At 44.8% G+C, this 24,714-nt stretch overlaps 1 protein-coding gene across 2 annotated transcripts in view; it reads left to right on the top strand.

The window, feature by feature from the left end:
• Positions 1–24,416, top strand: part of UVRAG (UV radiation resistance associated) — a 47,261-nt gene extending 22,845 nt beyond the window's left edge. Inside the window, exons 8-15 of one of the 2 annotated variants that reach the window (XM_077298735.1) lie at positions 483–609; positions 3,847–3,931; positions 4,798–4,885; positions 5,600–5,660; positions 8,047–8,212; positions 10,875–10,953; positions 19,428–19,519; positions 22,378–24,416. In XM_077298735.1, coding sequence (XP_077154850.1) covers positions 483–609; positions 3,847–3,931; positions 4,798–4,885; positions 5,600–5,660; positions 8,047–8,212; positions 10,875–10,953; positions 19,428–19,519; positions 22,378–23,077 — 1,398 coding nt within the window. In that variant the 3' untranslated portion in view covers positions 23,078–24,416. Of the gene's footprint in view, positions 1–482; positions 610–3,846; positions 3,932–4,797; positions 4,886–5,596; positions 5,661–8,046; positions 8,213–10,874; positions 10,954–19,427; positions 19,520–22,377 lie in introns of both variants that reach the window. The other variant, XM_077298734.1, reaches the window with a different exon arrangement.
• The last annotated feature ends 298 nt before the right edge of the window (positions 24,417–24,714 follow it).

Here is a 24,714-nt window from a genome sequence, read left to right as displayed (position 1 = left end):
GGTGACTTTATAATTTCGCATGGATTTCAGCTTAAGGTCACAAGTCATGGTGCATGCCACATTTGTGCAGTAGTTTCATCTTTTTTGTGCCGCATTAGAAAGTTGCTGAAAAATCGAAGGTCAGGGTTTAATGGCAGCTTTACTCACCTTTCTTTGTCAGGTGTAGGGAGCAGGAGCTGAGCCTGCTCCGTACATGTCGGGTGCCAGTTGTGTTATACCACCCGTGCCCCACTATTGCAGCAGCGACCAGAACTTGCTCCGATCACTGCTGTTTAACCAGTAAGATGCCACTGTCGCTCACTGAGAACGGAATCTAAATGGTTTTTGAGTGCTCTGCCACATCTTGCTCCTTCGCAGCTTAATCAAACCTGTGATTGGCTGCAGCGGTTAGATGACTTGGAGCAGCACGTCGTCTGATGGTTTTTTTTTTTCCTATGGGTACATATAAAAATAAATTTCCTAATGTGGACACTATTTTGTAGAAGAAAGAGAGCGAGTGTCTGCGGCTGAAGATCCTGGTGCTGCAGGACGAACTGAAGAGGCAGAAGAGGGCGCTGGGCCGGGAGGTGGAGCTGCTCCATAAGGAACGCAGCGCCATGACCGCGAAACGTGAGTAAAGGAGAAACCACCACTAAAATGTCTGTCCTGAATGCAGATGGCGTTAACGCAGATCGGGCAGGAAGAATGAGCCGGTGCCTCCTTCCATGTGACGGAATGGTGCGTCGGGTCCTGCACATCATGTTAGACACTGTTGTCTTTCCATTTCTTCTTGATTAACTTTCCACGGGGAAAAGTATCTAAACGTGTGGAACGTCTCATTCGAGACTATGCTTTTAACACGTTGATATTGAGAAATGGAAAGGATTTTTTTTTTAGCAGAGGCGGGGTGACGGCTAGTAAAATACAGTAGGTTCTTACGATCTGTGTTAACAAATGGGTCAATAACAAGTAACCTAAATCCCCTTTCCTGACCCAAAAATTATTTTTTGTCATGTCTGAATGAATGGTGAATTGTAGTTCAAGGAGGATTGAGTTCAGATAGGAATGAAAATCATGTAAGGAACTAGGTGGACCAGACCAAATACAAAACACATCATCTATGTATCTTCTCCACAATATAACATGTTGGTCAAATAATGGGCACAAGTAATGTATCTTCAAACCAGGGCATAGAGTTTTCATACAGCGGGGCCATATTCGACCCCCATCGCGGTCCCATAAGTTTGTAGATAAAATGAGTCCAGGAAGAAGTTCTTTGTGAGGACTAGCTCTAGTAGTTCTAAACAAAATCGTTGTGCTGGGACGTCAAGGGTAGATGTGTGAAATATATTTTCTAAAGCCTGTATGCCTTTATGGTGGTCTATGAAGACTATTGAGTTCACAGGTGACCAGTATGGCCTCTCTGTTAATCTCACCAAGTTTAGAGATGGTTCTCAGAAAACGTTTGGTGTCCAGTAGGAATGAATTAGTGGTCTTAATAAGGGAACTTTGCATTTTCTTGATTAATGGCGAAAGTAAAGAGCATGTAGGAGCTACTATGGGTCTAACAGGGGTTTAATAAGGTTTTTATGAATCGTAGGTAGAACTTAAAATACTGGATTCACCGGACATTAATTTATTAAGAAAGAGGTGAAAGTTTGGAATATCTATAGAACTGTTAATAAGTGTCCGGCGTATTTCTGTTATCTTGGGTCTAATTTTTCTGTACTGTCCCTGATCCGTTTACCCCATCTCTTGCTGCACCTCAGTCCTCTAATAGTTAACATTGTTGGTACTTTTTTCGGATCAGGCAATTACCTCTTAATCTTCACACACTTCTTCTGATTAGATCGGCGGCGTACAGATCACCACTAATATTCAGAATCTGGGTCTATTCTGTGCCCCTAAAACTGGGAGCTGCCCTCCTTATTAATCAATAAGATATCATCTCCGATTACTTGTTGGCTTGGACAATGTCACACTTTTTTTTTTTTTAACCAACATTTTTTTTTCTTGTTTGTTTTGTATATCTTTTTTTATCCTTCATTTTAAGAATATATTTTTAAAATTTATTTTTGCAAGCTTTACTTTATTTGTATTCTGTTAAGAGTTGTTTTCCTTAGTTTAGTATATTTTTATTTATTTTTTCTTATTTCTCTGTGTTTTTTTTTTAGGTTGATAAATGTTCATTTATTTTTCTTTTAATTTTTTTTTAATTTTTGTTACTGTTTATTTTATATATTTGTAACTTTTTTTGAGTTTATGTATTTATATTATATAATTATTTTTTTTAGTTCTTTTTTAATGCATAAGACACCTCTATAAGACCATGACAGTGTGTGGGACCCCACTCTTCTTTGCTGGGTCTAATAGTGTCCTCTTATTGGTACGTAGGCAGGTAAAAAGCCGGACATGGGTATAGCCCGTGTCCGTCTTCTCCACGGGGGTCTCTGGCAGCCATGAACCCAATCTTCTTCTGCAGCCTTTAGATCCGAGCTGAAAGCTGCTGTGTGACCGGGTGACAAAGGCTTTAGACCCATAAGTGCCAATATGGCCGTCATTGGTTACCAGTTTGGCTGGAGAATGGGCTTTAACCATAACTTTCTAAAAACGCCGAGGCTGTGACTGCACTGAGCGGGGGGCTAGCAGAGCGATTGGGTGGTCTTCACAGGTGTACCTGGAGCCATGGAAAGGGGAACCTGCCCAATGCTGTGTGTATGCACAGACCCGGGTCATATATAGCACACTCACACGTTGTGGCGGTATGTGTGACGCTACTTGTGCGGTATTTCCCTGAGCCCTGCGTATATTTATTTGCTTCTCTCGGACCATCGCTTACAATTATCCGTTAAGCATTTTTTTTTGGGGGGGGATTTTTTTCGCATTTCATCAGCCGCTTTCCATATAAATGACGGCGCCAAGTGATCGGATTACATAAACACTCCGACTGTTTATATAGTTACGCCCGGTCTCTTCTGCTCCCTCTTATAATACTGTAATCACATAATTCCACAATTGTTGAACCCCATAATACCGCACTATTTGGGGCTCGGAAAAAGAATCGTGCCGCAATCATTAATGTTATAACAATCGGAGATTTCTCTTATCCGGGGGCTTATTATAGCAGCCGTAAAAAAATAAGGCCACATTTATCTGCGTGTTCTAGTGCTATGAATGCCAAGTTCAAAGGTGGAGACTCCGAGTTCAATTCCTTATTGTTTACAAGATCTCTGCTTCTTGTCAGTGAAGGGAAGGTTTTACATGCGCCCGACCGTAGACCGATTCAGACTGCGTCTATCAGATTTTCTCTTGTAAGCCTGACTTATCTATGGATGCAAATTACACCTTTTTTTTTCATTAATTGGAAGCAAACTGTGATCTTGCAAATAGCGAAAAATCAAAATACAAATACAAAGTTTTTTTTTAAAGTAACCGAAGTTTTCATTGTTACATTAACCCCAGGAATCCTGTGAAGTACATGTTTTTTTATTGTATATTCCTTTCTATATACGTGGGGTATCTCTCCAGCAGAGCAGTGGTTAATATTAACCCCTCTGCCTCCCCTGTTTTCCCCTCTCCCGCGGTGCTGGACCCCAGTACATAGATCTGAGCGCTGCTCTTGTGTTTGCGTTGCTTTCATTTTCCCGTGGCTTGTAACTGTTCCCATAACGTGATAGTTCAGCGCATTTTTCCACGCGTTTGTGGAGAGAACAGACATCTGACACTTTCTGCAGAGCGGCTCAAGAAGTTTCACGAAGGGGGGGAAAAAAAAAAAAAAAATCTTGTAAACCATAAACTGCGTCTCTGCAGACAGCCGGGGCCAGGACTCCGGCACCGTGTAACCGAGTCTCTGTGTTTGTCTCGCAGGTAATAAATTCACCTCTCAACGTGAGAAGCTGCAGAAGAAAAGCGAGTCCCTGAACGAGCTGAGGAAAGAGTGCACGGCGAAAAGGTGACTGCAGGGAAGCCAGCATGGGGGGTGGAGGATGGCCACGTTTATGGGTCTGTGAGCGACCGGAAGAAGGGGCTGTGCAGTTGTCTCCTTGCACCCGGCGGGGTTTGCACTTGTCTCTCTTGCGCCCGGCGGGGTGTGCGGCCGTCTCTCTTGCGCCCGGCGGGGTGTGCGGCCGTCTCTCTTGCGCCCGGCGGGGTGTGCGTCCATCTCTCTTGCACCCAGCGGGATTTGTGGCCATCTCTCTTGCGCCCGGCGGGGTTTGCAGGCGTTTCTGGCGCGCCCGGCGGGGTTTGCAGGCGTCTCTGGCGATCCCGGCAGGGTTTTGCAGGCGTCTCTGGCGCGCCCGGCGGGGTTTTGCAGGCGTCTCTGGCGCTCCCGGTGGGTTTTGCAGGCGTCTCTTGCGCCCGGCAGGGTTTGCAGGTGTCTCTGGCGCTCCTGGCCGGGTTTGCAGGCGTCTCTGGCGCGACCGGCGGGGTTTGCAGCCATCGCGTACTGTATATCGTATTATGTTAAGGCTTTGAGTATCCTTGCCTGGCTGTGCTGTGGGTAATATATAGCAGTGCTATTTTAGGGGCACAGTTAGGCAGCATTATTTATTTGGTTATTCAATGGAGAAAATATTTCATTTTTGCAGCTTTTAAAAAAAAAAAAAAATTGGAAACACTGGTCAAAAATAGGGAGAGGGGTAAAAATATCCCCCTCCAGGCAAGTGATTGTCCTTCCAAGGCCCTAAAATCTTGACTCCAGTAAACCCAATCATTGGCCCCTTAAAACTTTGCAGTGATCGGCTACCGGAAGTGCAAATCCCGACACTAAACCTAGTTTTCTGTGTGTTTTTTTTTTCTGTTTTCCCTTTCTTTCAGGGAGTCATTTCTTAAGACAAACGCCCAGCTGACCATCCGCTGCCGACAGCTCATCTCCGAGCTTTCCTACATTTACCCAATAGACGCGGTGAGTAACCAGAGCAGGACGCTGTCTACACCTCGTATTCAGCGACTACATACAGTCATGGCTGAAAGTGTTGACACCCTGGAAATTGCGCCAGAAAAAAAAGTTCTTTTCCCAGAAAATTATTGCAATTACAAGTGTTTTCTTATACACGCGTTTATTTCTTTTGTGTGTATTGGAACAACACAAAAACAGTAAAAAAGGGAAATTGGAAATAATTTCATACAAAACCTTTAAAAATGAGCAGGACAAAAAATTGTTGGCACCTTTCCAAAACTGTGAGTAAACAACTTTGTTTCAAGCATGTGATGCTCGTTCACACTCACCTGTGGCAAGTGACATGTGTGGGCAATATAAAAATCACACCTGAAACCAGATAAAAAGGGAAGGCGGCGACTCAATCTTTGCATTGTGAATTCCACTTACATTGTGGTGTAGACTTTCAACACTTTTTTTGTTGGGGTCAGCTGAAAATAAGCTTTATTCAAAATGTTTCCTGCTGCTCAGACCCCAGCGTCCGCTGTCATCTCCAGTCAACAGGAATTACTCTTATCCCCACAGCTCCCCAACAGGAAAATTGGAGTATTACAGTTTAAATTGAATTACATGATGCCGCTGCCCCAGAAAGATGTTTGCTGCTTTTCTCCTCTAGCCCATAAATGAGGATTTTGTTTACATTCAACACAATTGACTCCTCTCACTTTCTTATCTCAGCAGCTTGACCAAAAGGATTACTTCATATGTGGTGTCAAATTACCAAATTCTGAGGATTTTCAAGGTAATTACAATTACATCTTTTTTGGAGTATTATACCGGATGTCACTTGGCATCAGTAATGTACACAGTGACTGCACCAGCAGAATAGTGAGTGCAGCTCTGGGGTATAATACACGGTGTAGCTCAGGATCAGTAATGTATGTACACAGTGACTGCACCAGCAGAATAGTGAGTGCAGCTCTGGGGTATAATACACGGTGTAGCTCAGGATCAGTAATGTATGTACACAGTGACTGCACCAGCAGAACAGTGAGTGCAGCTCTGGGGTATAATACAGGATGTAACTCAGGATCAGTAATGTAATGTATGTACAAAGTGACTGCACCAGCAGAATAGCGAGTGCAGCTCTGGAGTATAATACAGGATGTAACTCAGGATCAGTAATGTATGTACACAGTGACTGTACCAGCAGAATAGTGAGTGCAGCTCTGGGGTATAATACAGGAGGTAACTCAGGATCAGTAATGTAATGTATGTACACAGTGACTGCACCAGCAGAATAGTGAGTGCAGCTCTGGGGTATAATACAGGATGTAACTCAGGATCAGTAATGTAATGTATGTACACAGTGACTGCACCAGCAGAGTAGTGAGTGCAGCTCTGGGGTATAATACAGGATGTAACTCAGGATCAGTAATGTAATGTATGTACACAGTGACTGCACCAGCAGAATAGTGAGTGCAGCTCTGGGGTATAATACAGGATGTAACTCAGGATCAGTAATGTATGTACACAGTGACTGTACCAGCAGAATAGTGAGTGCAGCTCTGGGGTATAATACAGGAGGTAACTCAGGATCAGTAATGTATGTACACAGTGACTGCACCAGCAGAATAGTGAGTGCAGCTCTGGGTTATAATACAGGATATAACTCAGGATCAGTAATGTAATGTATGTACACAGTGACTGCACCAGCAGAATAGTGAGTGCAGCTCTGGAGTATAATACAGGAGGTAACTCAGGATCAGTAATGTATGTACACAGTGACTGCACCAGCAGAATAGTGAGTGCAGCTCTGGGTTATAATACAGGATATAACTCAGGATCAGTAATGTAATGTATGTACACAGTGACTGCACCAGCAGAATAGTGAGTGCAGCTCTGGGGTATAATACACGGTGTAGCTCAGGATCAGTAATGTATGTACACAGTGACTGCACCAGCAGAGTAGTGAGTGCAGCTCTGGGGTATAATACAAGATGTAACTCAGGATCAGTAATGCAATGTATGTACACAGTGACTGCACCAGCAGAATAGTGAGTGCAGCTCTGGGGTATAATACAGGATGTAACTCAGGATCAGTAATGTAATGTATGTACACAGTGACTGCACCAGCAGAATAGTGAGTGCAGCTCTGGGGTATAATACAGGATGTAACTCAGGATCAGTAATGTATGTACACAGTGACTGTACCAGCAGAATAGTGAGTGCAGCTCTGGGGTATAATACAGGAGGTAACTCCGGATCAGTAATGTACACAGTGACTGCACCAGCAGAGTAATAAGTGCAGCTCTGGGGTATAATACAGGATGTAACTCAGGATCAGTAATGTATGTACACAGTGACTGCACCAGCAGAATAGTGAGTGCAGCTCTGGGGTATAATACAGGATGTAACTCAGGATCAGTAATGTAATGTATGTACACAGTGACTGCACCAGCAGAATAGTGAGTGCAGCTCTGGGCTATAATACAGGATGTAACTCAGGATCAGTAATGTAATGTATGTACACAGTGACTGCACCAGCAGAATAGCGAGTGCAGCTCTGGAGTATAATACAGGATGTAACTCAGGATCAGTAATGTAATGTATGTACACAGTGACTGCACCAGCAGAATAGTGAATGCAGCTCTGGAGTATAATACAGGAGGTAACTCAGGATCAGTAATGTATGTACACAGTGACTGCACCAGCAGAATAGTGAGTGCAGCTCTGGGGTATAATACACGGTGTAGCTCAGGATCAGTAATGTATGTACACAGTGACTGCACCAGCAGAATAGTGAGTGCAGCTCTGGGGTATAATACACGGTGTAGCTCAGGATCAGTAATGTATGTACACAGTGACTGCACCAGCAGAATAGTGAGTGCAGCTCTGGGGTATAATACACGGTGTAGCTCAGGATCAGTAATGTATGTACACAGTGACTGCACCAGCAGAATAGTGAGTGCAGCTCTGGGGTATAATACACGGTGTAGCTCAGGATCAGTAATGTATGTACACAGTGACTGCACCAGCAGAATAGTGAGTGCAGCTCTGGGGTATAATACACGGTGTAGCTCAGGATCAGTAATGTATGTACACAGTGACTGCACCAGCAGAATAGTGAGTGCAGCTCTGGGGTATAATACAGGATAAGTACAAGCTGTACATGATTTCTTTTGCAGCTAAGGATGACGGCAGTGTGGCGGTGGCGTTGGGCTACACGGCTCATCTGGTGTCTATGATTTCCTTCTTCCTCCAAGTCCCGCTGCGGTATCCTATCCTCCACAAGGGCTCCCGATCTGCCATCAAAGACAACATCAACGACAAACTTACAGAGAAGGAGAGAGAGTGAGTCAGACGTGTAATGTCAGATTTGGCCGATAAGGTCACATGCGGCTATTGGTGCTGCAGGTGTTGGGGGCAGTCGGGGCTTTGGGGGCTTTCTTAGTGCCAATGGTAACACTTGGAGCATATTTGACTTCACTTTAATCTTCAGTGTAATGTGGAAATCCACTCAGGTTTTACAGATATTATAATGTTGTTGGCATTTTTGTGACCATTTAATCCATCACCTTTGTACTTTGGAACTAAAGAGCTGGATATCGCCCCCCTCACCCACCCCCAAAAAAATGTTTAAAACTTTTTTTTTTTTTGTGAAAGTTTAAGTGTTTTTTGCCAAAGTATGAAAATTGCCTTCGCCTCAGTGATTGGATAATGGCTTTAATATGTCGGGGCTGAGTGATGTCCGCTGTGAAACGAGCAGCTGCAGGTATGAGAACAGCGGAGGAAAGTCTCCATCTGAGAGCAAATAGGCTGGAACCTTATAAATCTCTAGTTATGGGGGTTTCACAAAAAAAAAAAATGTTTACTCGTGTGTCAATTATTGCTATGTGTAAGCTCAGAGAAAAAAGTAATTTATATTCAGTAATGTGCACCCCAGATGTCAGCGAGCGTGAGAAAAATGAACATTGCCGAAATTATAAAATGAAAAATACTCTGCCGTGTGCGTGGTCCTCCGCCCCCACCATGCCAGCTGCCGTGTGCGTGGTCCTTTTCCCCCACCATGCCGGCTGCTGTGTGCATGGTCCTCCGCCCCCACCATGCCGGCTGCCGTGTGTGTGGTCCTCCGCCCCCACCATGCCGGCTGCTGTGTGCGTGGTCCTCCGCCCCCACCATGCCAGCTGCCGTGTGCGTGGTCCTCCGCCCCCACAATGCCGGCTGCCGTGTGCGTGGTCCTCCGCCCCCACCATGCCGGCTGCTGTGTGCATGGTCCTCCGCCCCCCAACATGCCGTGTGCATGGTCCTCCGCCCCCACCATGCCAGCTGCCGTGTGCGTGGTCCTCCGCCTCCACCATGCCGGCTGCTGTGTGCATGGTCCTCCGCCCCCACCATGCCGGCTGCCGTGTGCATGGTCCTCCGCCCCCCAACATGCCGTGTGCATGGTCCTCCGCCCCCACCATGCCAGCTGCCGTGTGCGTGGTCCTCCGCCCCCACCATGCCGGCTGCTGTGTGCATGGTCCTCCACCCCCACCATGCCGGCTGCCGTGTGCATGGTCCTCCGCCCCCCAACATGCCGTGTGCATGGTCCTCCGCCCCCACCATGCTGTGTGTTTGGTCCTCCGCCCCCACCATGCCGGCTCCTGTGTGCGTGGTCCTCCACCCCCCACCATTCCGGCTGCCTTGTGCATGGTCCTCCGCCCCCACCATGCCGGCCACATTCCTACCCACAATTCTCTCATGACCAATGAGTATTGCCATACAAGCGGTCGCACTTCTATAGTCCAAGAAATATGGTAAATTGCAAAAATATCCCTTATCCACTTAATACCTCGTGACCTGGCTGCAGCTCCTCTCCTGGCTTAACTCCCGACATAAAGCATCTAACATCTAAATGATTTCCAATCGTTTTGCGGCTGGTAACATTTATATGTATTTACTGTGGGTTTTATCTGGAATTTGTTTTTCTTTAAAAAAAAAAAAAAAAAATTGATGAAAATTTTACTGATTAGTGGAAAATTCGGGGATTTAGGCCACAAGTTCCACCCTCCAAAACATTTTACTCCAGCAGTTTCTGAAAAACAGAAAGCAATTGTTTGGTTTCCAGCCAAGTGGATTGGAAGGACCGGTGGAGGCGGAAAACATGGAGATCTTCACCATAGGACTAGTCTCTACCTCATAACGGCCTTTATATAGACTCCATCAAAAATCAACACGGAAACCTCTGCACCGACAGGGAACAGGAGATCCACTGTAGATCTACCCTGTATACAAGACTATAACTACTATAATACTGCTCCTATGTACAAGAATATAACTACTATAATACTGCCCCTATATACAAGAATATAACTACTATAATACTGCCCCTATATACTAGAATATAACTACTATAATACTGCCCCCTATGTACAAGAATATAACTACTATAATACTGCTCCTATGTACAAGAATATAACTACTATAATACTGCTCCTATGTACAAGAATATAACTACAATAATACTGCCCCCTATGTACAAGAATATAACTACTATAATACTGCTCCTATGTACAAGAATATAACTACTATAATACTGCTCCTATGTACAAGAATATAACTACTATAATACTGCTCCTATGTACAAGAATATAACTACTATAATACTGCTCCTATGTACAAGAATATAACTACTATAATACTGCTCCTATGTACAAGAATATAACTGCTATAATACTGCTCCCTATGTACAAGAATATAACTACTATAATACTGCTCCTATGTACAAGAATATAACTACTATAATACTGCTCCTATGTACAAGAATATAACTACTATAATACTGCTCCTATGTACAGGAATATAACTACTATAATACTGCCCCTATGTACAAGAATATAACTACTATAATGCTGCCCCTATGTACAAGAATATAACTACTAGAATACTGCCTCCTATGTACAAGAATATAACTACTATAATACTGCTCCTTATGTACAAGAATATAACTACTTTTTAACAATTTTTCTTGCAGATTTCCTTTGTATCCAAAAGGAGGCGAAAAGCTTCAGTTTGACTATGGCGTCTACCTTCTCAACAAGAACATTGCTCAGGTTTGTCTCTGTGCCTAAAATTTAGTGCTTTACTAGTGATGAGTGAATATACTCGTTACTCGAGATTTCCCGAACACGCTCGGGGGTCCTCGGAGTATTTTTTAGTGCTCGGAAATTTAGTTTTTGTTGCCGCAGCTGAATGATTTACATCTCTTAGCCAGCTTGATTACATGTGGGGATTCCCTAGCAACCAGGCAACCCCCACATGTACTTATGCTGGCTAACAGATGTAAATCATTCAGCTGCGGCAAGAAAAACTAAATCTCCGAGCACTAAAAAATACTCGGAGGACCCCCGATCGTGTTCGGGAAATCTCGAGTAACGAGTATATTCGCTCATCACTATGCTTTACCCGTTAATCACATAAAGACACATGTTAAAATGACCCACAATATTTTGTTTTGTTTTATTACATTTTTTTTTAGTAGTTAAGGTTGCATTTTTCTGATAGAGCCCCAAATCTGCCGCATAGAAAATAGTTATAAGATTGAGCACATTCAGCCACCACTAGAGGGCGCTAGCTGCATTGTGAGTTATTCATTGTGGAATGAGCATACTAAGAGCTCTTGATCTCCCCCTATTGGTGACTGCTGATATAACTAATTTATCAGATTTGGATCTCAAAAATTGTATGTTGATTGCAAAACCATATTCCCCCCCACTGGGGGTCAAAGAATTAAAGTGACAGCGCCGTGACTCGAGCTGGCAGCAACCATATAGTCGCTATGGTGGGGCAGCCTAATAAGTTGCTCTAAAGTCTGTAATAATGGCAACGGCTATTGCTGAAGTAACTGCAGCTTAATTTATGACAATTTCTTCACAATAAGATAGTTCTAGTTGCCCTTAGCAACCAAAGTCCAGCTTTCAGCATTGAAGCTGCGGAGGTAAAGTTAAAGCTGAGCTCTGTTTGCTATGGACAAGTAGAACAGTGTGAATGTGAGACAGTCGCACATTTTGCTATATATATTTTTATTTATACATATATTCATCTATTAGATCTCTGAACATTGTGAGCTTATTACTAAGGGTCATAATACTAAGGACTGATTTTTAAAATGCACCCAAAAAGCGACCATCTATTGGGCAAGTAAAACCACAAGTTAAGAAAGCAAAACTGTCTCAGACAGCTGAGATAAGTGAACGAAGCAAGTCCCGGCTTGTAAGGATATCGATGAGACAGGCTGAATCATAGGAAGCGGACACATCTGAACATCGGGAATGTGGTCTCCAGCAGAATCTCATGAGGCAGGCTGACTCAAGAGATACGGAAACATCAGAACACCAGGAACGTCATCTTCAGGAGGATCGGATGAGATGGTCTGAATCAAGAGATGCGGAATCATCTGAACGCCGGGAAGGTCGTCTTCAGTAGATTCGGACGAGACTGGCTGAATCAAGAGATGTAGGAATCCTCTGAACACCAGGAAGGTCGTCTTCAGGAGAATCGGGCGAGACTGGCTGAATCAAGAGATGCAGAATCATCTGAACGCCAGGAAGGTCGTCTTCAGTAGAATCGGATGAGACTGGCTGAATCAAGGTATTCGGAATCATCTGAATGCTGGGAACATCATCTCCAGCAGAATCGGATGAGACAGGCTGAATTAAGGGAAGGTGAAACATCTGAATAACTGGAACGTCGTCTTCAGGAGAATCTGATGGCAGGCTGAATCAAGAGATGCGGAACCATCTTAACGCTGGGAAGGTCGTCTTCAGGAGAATCGGATAAGACAGGCTGAATCAAGGGAAGCTGAAATATCTGAACAATGGGAACGTCGTCTTCAGGAGAATCGGATGAGACAGGCAGAAATATCTGATCAACGGGAACGTCGTCTTTAGGAGAAACGGATGAGACAGGCATCAAGGGATGCTGAAACATCTGAACTAAAGGATGAACATTGTAAAAAATGACCGCATACGACATATGCAACTTATGCAGAGACATAGGTAGGTAGGCTGACTTGAGTTTGAAAGCGTTTCACTAAAACCCAATTCAGGTCTATAGGTCACATCTGAAGGGCAAAATGGACGTAAAATGCGAAAATTGTCAAGCAAAAAGGTTTAACTTGCAATCGCTGGTATGTGCTGATCTAATGGCAAAGTTAGTTTGCCACCTTTTAAGTCTACCTCCCGATCCACTTCTTTCATGCATGTCGCGAACAGCTCCTGAGTCCAAGTATTTTCTGCAAAGTATTAGGAGATACAATTCGTCTTTCCAGATGACATCCTTTGGTACGACGTCCGGGCTCGAGGAAGTAGGATTTAGGCCAACTTTTAAGGCCAGAGTCAAATGTAACTGTAGCATATAAACTATTTTCACTTCTCTTCATCCAGAATGTATCGGCATCTGTAATGACAACTTTCTTTTTAATAAACCTCCTGTGAGAGATTTTGCTGAGCAGCGTTCACGGCCCCGTGTATTTGCCTTGGACAGTTTTCTGTCTTGACATGATCCAATACTTTACAATTAGAGGTGGAAAATGGAAGGAAAAATGTTTGGTTTCAGACATTTCTCCCCGACAGTCAGCGTTCATTGAAGTGGTAATGGGATCTCCGCACCTGTAAAGCGGATGCCGCAGACGTCCAGGAGGCGCCTTTCCATGAACCCGTGAAGGTGGAATCTGGAGATGGAGGATCCAAGGACATAATTGTTTCCTGACCTCAGTTTACCGGAGCCGTACAGCTAATTTTAGCTCCTGATGCGCTTTTAAATTAGGGCAAGCGCACGGTTATAGCTTTATGGACCATATCTGCATATTTGTACGTGAGCGATCGAGCAGAGTTGTTTGGTGGCCAGCTGCCAGTCTGGTTATAACGTCAAAGATTTTGTCTTCTTTACTTAAATCCAGAGAAGCAGCAAAAATTGTCGGAGAAGTTAGCTACTTCCTGCCTATAAATAAGGCATCGAAAACATGACACTGGAATAGTAGCAGAGTTTGGCTACCACCTGCATATAGAGATTACAGGGAGGAGTAATAACTGTAAACTTAAGTAGTAGGAAGAATTGGATAAGCAATAGATAGAGGAGCAATTGTTCCAAATCTGATTAGGAGGGGAAGGTAGCTACTTCCTTCATATAATGAATAGAGCAAGGAGCAGAATCTTGAAATTTACGTGGCAAACGAAGTTGACTCATTTCTCCAAATAAAGGAAGTAAAATCTCACTTAAAAGAAGTCCTTTTAATATATGGAAAAGGAAGATTAAAAACTTGTAGAACTTGTCTACTTATTCAGGGAAGAAGTGAAGTTAGCTACTTATAAAAAGAAAAGAAAAAGCGCGAAGCGCAAGAGCATCAAACTTGAGTAGCCAAAAAAAATGTTATCTGCCTATATAAATCAGTAGAACTAGGAGTAAATTGTCAAGTAGGAGAAGTAGGCTACTTCTCGCTAGATACTCGGGAAGGAGTAAAAACTTGAAACCCTATTAGAATTTAGCCTTTGTTTTTTCCTCTAAAAAGGAAGGAGCGAAACTCAAGTATAAAGTGAGTATCCCTACTTGGTCCATGTGAGGAGTAGAGGGTGGAGAAAAGACCCAAATCTCTAGTAAAAGTCAGCTACTTTAGTACTAAAGGAAGTTTCCTACGGGTTTCATATACTCGAGCAAGCAACAAAACCTTAAAACTTGTTTTGGAAGAGTTGGCTACTTCCTCCAAACAATGAATAGAGAGAAGAGCAGAAACTCTTCCTCCTTAAAATAAGAGCAAGCGAAAAACTTAGGAAGTTAGCTACCTTAATCATAGAAGGAATGCATGGAGGAGCACAGTAATGTGAAGCGGTGCTATAAGTCAGGGACTTCCTCAATATAAGGAATACAGGGATGATTAAAACCCGAGTATGCAGAGAAGTTAGCTACTTCTTTCCTATACGGAATAAATGGGGGGAAAAAATTTAAAACTAGGGAGTAAGAACTTGAAAACCCCAGTAGGAGAATGGAAGGAGGCGTAAACACTGATGACCTCAGTAGAAGTTAGCTACTTCCTCCTATATTTGATATCAACTTTGAAACTTTCTAGTTTGTAAATGCTTGTAAAGACACCGGTTTGTCTACACAAGCGTAAAAAAAGAAAGGAACAAGATAGTTTGGGATGGGCGGGTATGATTGATTGGCTGCCTGGGAGAACAGAATCAAAAAAGGGAGGAAATCTTGGTGGCCAGGTGACCGAGAAACTAGTAGTGTAAGAACGAACATGGCCGACATCGATGGTTTGCTCAGGAAAGTTTACATTTTTGGCTGGGGGTTCACATCCTTCATAGCCATAGATTGTAAGAGATCTGTGCTCTATAGGTGCACCTTATACTATGAGCTTATGGTTGTCTGCAGTTGTCCCTGTATCCCCCGGTCTTTGCTCCACTTTATAAAGCTCGTTGGGCGGACCGTTTTCAGGAACATAAATTCCGGCTTTTGGCGTCTGGATTTTATGGGCCGGGGCTGATGTAGTAAAGATCAGGATATCTTGGCCGGAGACGAGGAACATTTTTACTTTTTTCTATCTCTCCCCAAAGAAAAATGAAGCATAGAATATAGACTGCAGCCGAGCCATCCATGGGAGAGTCAGTGAGCTGTAAAGTCCATCGTCTGCTTCTCACAGATGAAAATAATAGTTTGGTGCGCAAAGTATTACAGCAAAATAAAATGAATAAAAAAAATCATAACTCAAGTTTGGCTAAGGCCATATATTTCACATGTACAAAAATGGCCGTAAACATTTGTGTCCACCACTGGCCAGATACTTCTGCTCACCGGACTCCTGTTCCGATAGATGGGAGTCCTGGAGGCAGAGCAGCCGCTTCTCAGAAAATTACAGCCCTATTAATATGCATATTCATCTCTTTATGTGCTTAAAGGGGTATTCCTATTTTGGTAAATGATTGCATATTGCAGTAGTCACTTGGGGGTCCCACCAATTCTGAGTATAAAGTGGTCTCCATTTCAAAGTCCTGTTTAGTTTTTCCCTGCACTGCGGCACTTCAGTCACCGGTGTGTTCAGAATTCATGTAATAAGTGGAGGGAGTTGGCTGCTCGGACGGGGGGGGGTTGGCTGCTCGGACGGGGGGGGTTGGCTGCTCGGACGGGGGGGGTTGGCTGCTCGGACGGGGGGGTTGGCTGCTCAAATGGTCCCATGTATCATCTGAACGGCCACTTTGTATTACAACGTTTCTCCTGTGGTGGCAAATGTTCAAGTGGCTCGGCAATGTCTGATCGGTCTTCTTTGGTTGGATCTCCACAGATCTTCCTAATGTGCTCTAAGTGATGCTTTCCCCTTTAAGTAGTCACCCATCTTCTTTGTCTGTGTAGTGCATGAGCGGAGCTGAAGTTGCATGTCTGTTACAATGGGTCACCCCACTGCAACGCGCTTGTCTGGCTGTGAACAGGAGATGTCTCGTTCCGGTGGTTTTGATCAAACATGGCCTTGATGGTATCTGACATGGCCTTGATGGTATCTGACAGCGCCATATTTCCAGCGACAGCTTAACGCTCATTTTGATATTTTATTAGCACTAAGAGACGATTTGTAGACGACGGTAATAAAGAGAGCTTTCCACATAAGCCCTGGCAGAATTTTACTTGTCGGCCTCAATATGTCTAATAAACAAGGAGCCTTTGGCCAAACCCCCCCGTAACCTCAATTACCCCCCCCCCCCCCGCCCTAATGCACCATATAAAATCTACGGAGGATTGTGTTACATCTACTCCCGGTAATCTTATCTTGCGGACGCGGCCTATAATCGGGGTGATTTATGCAGTTTACATTATCACCTGGAAATATTTATCTTACGCCAAAATTTTTACGTTATTTTACAATTTGCAATATCTTCTATTTATATAGAAATGGAGGGAGAGAATGCGATAAAGGAAAAACGCTTTACAGACCAGTGAGAGAACCTGCTTTGCAGCACTTTGCAGTAATTCAGCTTTCTGGCCTCCTGCTGAAAGGAGGATGCGCGGCACAGGCTGCGCCGGGTGCTGACAACGTATTGCTCACTTTTTGTAACATCGCATATTCTGAGATGTGATAAAATGAAGATGATGGCAAAGTAGGGAGTATGGCATAACCAGGTACAGGTGAAGGAGGGACTGGACGAAAACAGGCCCTGTGAGGAGGTAGCCAGGGGGGCAATAGAGAGCGAGCGAATATCCTGCAAAAATCTGCCCAACAAGGAGAGTCCTGCGAACACTGCCAATGACGATTCCTAAAAACGCGTTCCCTATCCCCCTGATCAGGTGGAGACAAGTTATGCTGAAAAGGTCTAGATCGCGGTCATATAGAAAATCCATACAGACCTCTCCAGAGAGAGGACAAGTCCCCTTCACATTAAACATATGGGAAGAGAAAGAACAAACACTTCAACCTTCATTAAAGTATAATATATGGGATGAATTATAGCTGGGAAGAAAAAACTAATTATAAATGGGGAAGAGAAGGAAAGCTAACGCTTCCATCTCCATAGATCACGGAATCTTCTTCGACCTTTTGGAGCCATTGGACAGTGATGAATATTGGGGTTTTGCATCGTTCTGATATTTATGGGAGATATATTTTTGGCGTCGTAGTGAAGGGATAAACATGACTCATTGATTCTCGTCACGGCCAGCTGAACTCCTCCAACTTAATAATGGTCCAATGGATGGTGTTATCCATGCCCTGTTTCATCCCTATAGACAGATAAAACAGATAAAATCGCGATAAGAATCATGACTATTGCCTGGGACCTCCATGGGCGGAGATATCCTGTAAGTTGGGGATCTAATGGAATTCTGAACAACCTAGCACATCCCACACTCAGCTTCCATATGAGCTCATCATGGTGGGGTATGTGGGCGTACCATTGAGCTAATAAAAATGAAAGTTTGAGTCTCTGTTTATTCTGGAAGACATAAGTTCTCTGTGAGTGTGTTCCATTTTCCCAATCTGAGTAGCTTCGGAGCTATTTCTGTGACATCAGGTTTAGTAAATTTTTTTTGTTATCCCTTTTATTTTATGTAATTGTATATACTGTATTGTGTTGTTCCCATTTTGTATCATCTTTGTATATTTATTATAAACACTGCCTGCCTTTCTGGATTAAATATATAAAATGTAATCGCTCCTTTCCTTTTGCTCTGTAAACCGCACCCAGGTGTCCAATCTGCCTGGATTGGTGGTGGCAGCGAGTATTATTAATTTTTTTTTTTTTTTAGTATTGTGGTGTTGGCAGTGACTGTACTGGGATGTAAATATATATATTATATTCCATGCGTTGGAATCGGAGATGTATATACCATACGCTCTGAGTTCCCCAATAACTGGTCTAGTAGTGGAAGCAGCCATGGCCTCGTCCATCAGTCAATTGCCTAATTATCCTGACGACTGGAGGAAGAAGAATTGTGCCTGCATTCTGCCCCTGCAGTGTCATTGTGAACGTACATGACCAGTTTTAATTGAAACTGGGAAACTATTGGCATTTTTGGGATACAGGTCACACAAGGAGGACACCTTCCCCCCCACACCCCCGTCCATGTGCGTAATAGGGCATCCTTTATATTACATGCCATGTAATACCACATATCTCCTGCAGAGGCCGCCTGTAAGAGAAGTGGTTGCTCATTGGTTGCCTTGCAGCGCCGGGTCCTGGGTTCTACTCCCACCAGAGTCACTATCTTCATTGTTTGGTCTCGATATTGAGAGTAGATTGTGAGCTCCTGGGGGGAATGATCAGATTACGGCTTTGCAGAATATTTTATGTATCTTTTATTGTCCTCATTTACACCATTCGGCTCATTAGCATTCCTGGCGGCAGCGATGGTCAGACCATGTTATGATTTATGGTCCCAGACGTCATGCATCTTTCATAGGTCGATGCTCCACCCTTACATTATAAATATCCTGCATATAATTTCCTAATCTGCCTTTTAGTGCCGGCTATAAATGTTTCATCGCTCAGAACATTTTATCAGTTCCATATGAATGCCATCAACCATTGCCAGCACCTCAGGAACGTATAACGATGGTATGAGATGACTGCCCCCAACAGCAACAAAAGACGTTCTTACACTATTTAAAGGTAGCAGCGATCTCTAAGGTCGGCCACTCCGTGGCTGATAAAGGGATCAATGGATCCACCTTTAAGTGGAAATATGGCTAGGATCACTTTGATTGCCGGAGGTCTGACCACTTGGACTTTGACGATCCTAAGATTGGTGCTATCCACCCGCCATTCAGAGACCGGCAGCTCCGATTGTATGGGGTCGGTCGCAGTGAAGGGGACAGTTGATGCTAAATCAGCACTGAGACCCTCTTCAATCTCAAGGGCTGATCCTAAGGTGATAGGATATCCCACCCATACTCCTTCACTAGTTGCCAACATTGGTTGGTCCTCCCAGGGCAACAGAGCATGGGCCGTCCCTATAGTATGTATATCTGTAATCTAGGGTAGAATATAATTGTATCTTTTCTTATAATTTAGCTGTGACGTAACGTGGTCTCCATCTTTTCCAGTTAAGATATCAGCATTCTCTGGGGACTCCCGATTTACGGCAGACTCTCCCTAACCTGAAGACGTTTCTGGAGCATGGCCTCATGGTCAGATGGTAAGTTGTATGGTCAGGGGGCAATAACCAGAGGGACTATAGGTCAGTACAGTGTTCGGGTGGACAGGTCTGCTGCATGTACCCCCTTAACCCCTTGGTGACGGTGCGTTGATTTAAATCTAGTGACTATCACCCAGCGACTTTCATTTCTAATATTGTAACCCCTTTTCATGAACCCGACCCCGCGCTCTGTCCACCGGCCGTCCGCCCCGCGCTCTGTCCACCGGCCGTCCGCCCCGCGCTCTGTCCACCGGCCGTCCGCCCCCCGCGCTCTGTCCACCGGCCGTCCGCGCTCCGTCCACCGGCCGTCCGCCCCCCGCGCTCCGTCCACCGGCCGTCCGCCCCCCGCGCTCTGTCCACCGGCCGTCCGCGCTCCGTCCACCGGCCGTCCGCGCTCTGTCCACCGGCCGTCCGCCCCCCGCGCTCTGTCCACCGGCCGTCCGCCCCCCGCGCTCTGTCCACCGGCCGTCCGCCCCCCGCGCTCTGTCCACCGGCCGTCCGCCCCCCGCGCTCCATCCACCGGCCGTCCGCACTCTGTCCACCGGCCGTCCGCCCCCCACGCTCCGTCCACCGGCCGTCCGCCCCCCGCGCTCCGTCCACCGGCCGTCCGCCCCCCGCGCTCTGTCCACCGGCCGTCCGCCCCGCGCTCTGTTCCCCCGGCCGTCCGCCCCAGTTTTCTGCCTCCAAACAAAACCTTGTGTTGACCTTGTTGGAAGTGGTCCATGACTAAGGCTCTTTTACAGCGGCCGATGATATATGATGGTTTAATGATGTTAAAGGGCTTTAGTGTTTATGATAACAGGAGTAGATTGTGAAATTTTGATGATGGGCGCGACAACCAAGAGTGGAGATAACTCTGATCTCGGCTGTATAAACCCTGTAGATGCCACGGTCGCCATTCTTCTCGGCATCAAAGTGGTCAAACAGCTGGAAAACCTCGATGACGGTGACTCCGGATACCATGAGTTTACCAGCTGCCCTCAGCTAGCCGCCTACTCAGGATGTCGTTTTCCGCCGTCGTCATGAAGGCATGGACGGACTGCAGTCTTTTTGTGGCGATTAACTCGTTAGACTGTAGACATTTCATGTGGCCGAAGCCCAAGTTCAACATGGGCCGTTTCTAGCTCTCACCTCTGTGAGGTCAGGGGCCGACTGAAACAATAAAGGATGAAAGCGGCTCCTGGCATAGAAGATTTCTCATGCCGTGCCCCGACACTGCCGTGTTTGGACCATGTCCAAACCATAGAGATTTTGCTCCCGGAGCAGATGTAGAGTAATCCGCTGCAAGGAGCATTTGTCAAAAGCCTGATAGGGCGATGAGGCAGCTCCTCTGTATCCGGAGGCCGGCAACACCAAGAAAGTCGTAATGACACTGAGAAGATATTAATGTGATTAACACAGGGGATAATGGTGGGAATATTCTGTATTATTACAGATGTGGGGGCTTCATCACAGAGAGCAGGGGCTTATAAACCTATGCTTAGACACGGGGGCGCTGCAACGTGTTAGTTCCCAAGTCTCTGGGTTTTTGTTTTTCAACAGCTGGAAGGCCACAGGTTGGGATCCTTAGTTTTTTCTTTATACTAAGGAATATTCTGTTTTATACTTTGGAGCCGCACTCACTATTCTGCTGGTGCAGGTACTGTGTACATACATTACTGATCCTGAGTTACATCCTGTATTATACCCCAGAGCTGCACTCACTATTCTGCTGGTGCAGTCACTGTGTACATACATTACATTACTGATCCTGAGTTACATCCTGTATTATACCCCAGAGCTGCACTCACTACTCTGCTGGTGCAGTCACTGTGTATATACATTACATTACTGATCCTGAGTTACATCCTGTATTATACCCCAGAGCTGCACTCACTAATCTGCTGGTGCAGTCACTGTGTACATACATTACATTACTGATCCTGAGTTACATCCTGTATTATACTCCAGCGCTGCACTCACTATTCTGCTGGTGCAGTCACTGTGTACATACATTACATTACTGATCCTGAGTTACATCCTGTATTATACCCCAGAGCTGCACTCACTATTCTCCTGGTGCAGTCACTGTGTACATACATTACATTACTGATCCTGAGTTACATCCTGTATTATACCCCAGAGCTGCACTCACTATTCTCCTGGTGCAGTCACTGTGTACATACATTACATTACTGATCCTGAGTTACATCCTGTATTACACCCCAGAGCTGCACTCACTAATCTGCTGGTGCAGTCACTGTGTACATACATTACATTACTGATCCTGAGTTACATCCTGTATTATACCCCAGAGCTGCACTCACTATTCTGCTGGTGCAGTCACTGTGTACATACATTACATTACTGATCCTGAGTTACATCCTGTATTATACCCCAGAGCTGCACTCACTATTCTGCTGGTGCAGTCACTGTGTACATACATTACATTACTGATCCTGAGTTACATCCTGTATTATACTCCAGAGCTGCAGTCACTATTCTGCTGGTGCAGTCACTGTGTACATACATTACATTACTGATCCTGAGTTACATCCTGTATTATACCCCAGAGCTGCACTCACTATTCTGCTGGTGCAGTCACTGTGTACATACATTACATTACTGATCCTGAGTTACATCCTGTATTATACTCCAGAGCTGCACTCGCTATTCTGCTTGGATGTAATATTTTCTCTAGAACGTCCTGTAAATCCTCTGTGAGATAAGACATTTGCTTTCTGGCCTAGATACAGTTTTATAGCAAACGCTTGTTGGTTCTGACAGCAAGCAGAGATCTTATAGGTTATGGAGTCTGATGAAGGTCTTCGCCTTTCTCCCTCGCTCAGTCATTAATCTTTGTTTTGTGTCTCCACCAGTGACAGACATCACACTTCCAGTGCAATCCCAGTTCCAAAGAGGCCGGCCAGCTCCACATTTGGAAGCCACGACTTCGGGTTCTCTAGTCGGACTCCAACACCGGAAAAGGGACCTCGAAAGCGCGCCAGCTCCGAGAATGAAAAAACGCAATACAGAACCCCTCCACCGAGCTACAAGGCGGCAGTGGCGGAGCCCATCGCAATACTGGTCCCAGCCACGCCGGCAGACCAGGGGCAGCTCGCCTACTCGCTGGACGCCAGCATCGGCACGTCCTCGGGAAACACTCGCAAGGATTTTTGCGAGAGCCTTAATGGCGACAGTGTAGCAACCACAGATAGCCAGGAGCACAGCCAGGCCGCGCATTTCTCAGACTCCTCCTGCGCCCTCAACGGAACTTTTTCGCAGAACGAAAGCATGGAGTTTGGCAGTGACGCCGTTTCCTGCGCCGCGCTCCCCTCCCTCAGCGGCGACCTGCACTGCGCCGTGGAACAAGCCGAGGAGATTCTGGGCACCGAAGCCTCGGACTTCACCTCGGGGGATCAATTAGGAGCGTTTAACAGTATTCCTGTGGACCGCGCCGTGGCCGTGGAGTGCGACGATCAAGTCCTGGGAGAGTTTGAGGAATTTTCCCGTAGAATTTACGCACTGAACGAGAACATGGGCAGTTTCCGTAGACCGCGGAAGAGTTCCGATAAGTAACCGGAGAAGATCCCTCTTTGCACATCGTTATCATTTCTATCCGGCAAAGAAAGCCACTGAATTGTTTTAAAGACGCCCCCTGAAGTCGTCATTCCACTGCCTACGTGTATAGGGAAAAATAAAAATATTTTTTTTTTTTTAGTTTTTTTTAATTTTTTTTTAAAGGGGCTGTACGAAATGTATTTTTTTGAAGCAGCGGCACTCTTGACTATGGTCTGGTATTCACTTTACTGGTGCAGAGTGGCAATACCAGCTGCGGCCTATGGACCAGAGTGGCGCCATTTTCAATCTGGCCACTTAATTTCCAATCTTGAGAATGCTTCTTTACCCCCTAAATATAGGATAGGGGCAAAACTTCCTGATCGCTGGGATTCACCAACTCCGAGAACTGGGGCTTTGAAGAGCCACTCCATTCTTAATGGGACTGCCAAGGATAGCTTAGGGTTGCTCTCTGCTGGTCTTCATCGCTCCCATAAGCGTGAATGGAGCGGCAGTGCACATGGTGGACCACGACTGAGAGACCCTGTTCTTAGGATCAGTGGAGGTTCCAGTGGTCGGGTAGTTATCCTCCATCCTTCAAACTTAAGATTACATTTTATTTTTTATATTTAACTGTATCTAGAATGAAAAATGGTGCAACTGTCAACTGTAAAATAGCTCTGTTTTTTGTTTACACAGCTCCTATGCAGACTTGTGTTTCTACGGTAACAGACAACAAACGGATCCCTGTGTAGTCTGATTCTGCTGTCACTTTCTTTCATTCCTCTCCCTAATTCTTTTGGGATCGCAGAGAGGAGTATCACATGACTACAGTATCAGACTACACAGGGATTGTTTGTAGTCTGTCACCATGGAGACACCATTGGAATGTTTAGAACTCAGAATGTTTGCAAAAGTTGCTTCATTTTAGATACGTTTTCACAAACAGATATTGAGCGTGGATATTTCCTTTTAAATTCAGTTTGTTTTTTTACATCTGCACAGCCTGCTAATCTGACATACAGGGATTTCATTAGTAATGTCCGTGCATGGCTATATAGGCAGCTTCACCTACAGTATTCTGGCCTATAAGCTCATAGGAAGAAAGTTCTCTATAGATATATAGGTATATACTTTTTTTTTTTTTTTTTTATAGAAAAATCTAAATTGATTTCACCCCCGACATGTGCACACAAGGACTAGTCACTTCTGCCTGCATGTTCTTGCAGATGTTTTTTTTTTTCCTATCCTATTTAGCATGTAGCTAGACATTCATAAGCCAGGAATATTTATGGTGGCTGTTTTTTTTACAATAAAGATGTCACTTTTTGCTTTTTTCCCATATCTCTCCCCTTTCCCCCCCAAAAAAAATATATAAGTAAATACCAAGTCATTTTTCAGGCAAAGTTGGATCACTGGCAACATGGTGTTTTGTTTTCCAGACTCCTAAACTGCAGGGCTGCGTAATATTGCTATTCTGTCAGCAGCGTGGTGACGAGCTGTGTGGAAGCTGAAATTGCCATCTATAATGATTGTAACCCAGCTTTCCCAGAAAAATGTATTCTATATTATCCGTAAGTACATGGCTACTATCATTTTTTTATTTTTTATTTTTATTTATACATCACCATGGACCCATTTTTATACTAATAGTACAT

The sequence above is a fragment of the Ranitomeya variabilis genome, chromosome 3, assembly GCF_051348905.1.
Source record: "Ranitomeya variabilis isolate aRanVar5 chromosome 3, aRanVar5.hap1, whole genome shotgun sequence".
Lineage (NCBI taxonomy): Eukaryota > Metazoa > Chordata > Amphibia > Anura > Dendrobatidae > Ranitomeya > Ranitomeya variabilis.
This window is presented reverse-complemented; position numbering and strand designations above follow the sequence as displayed.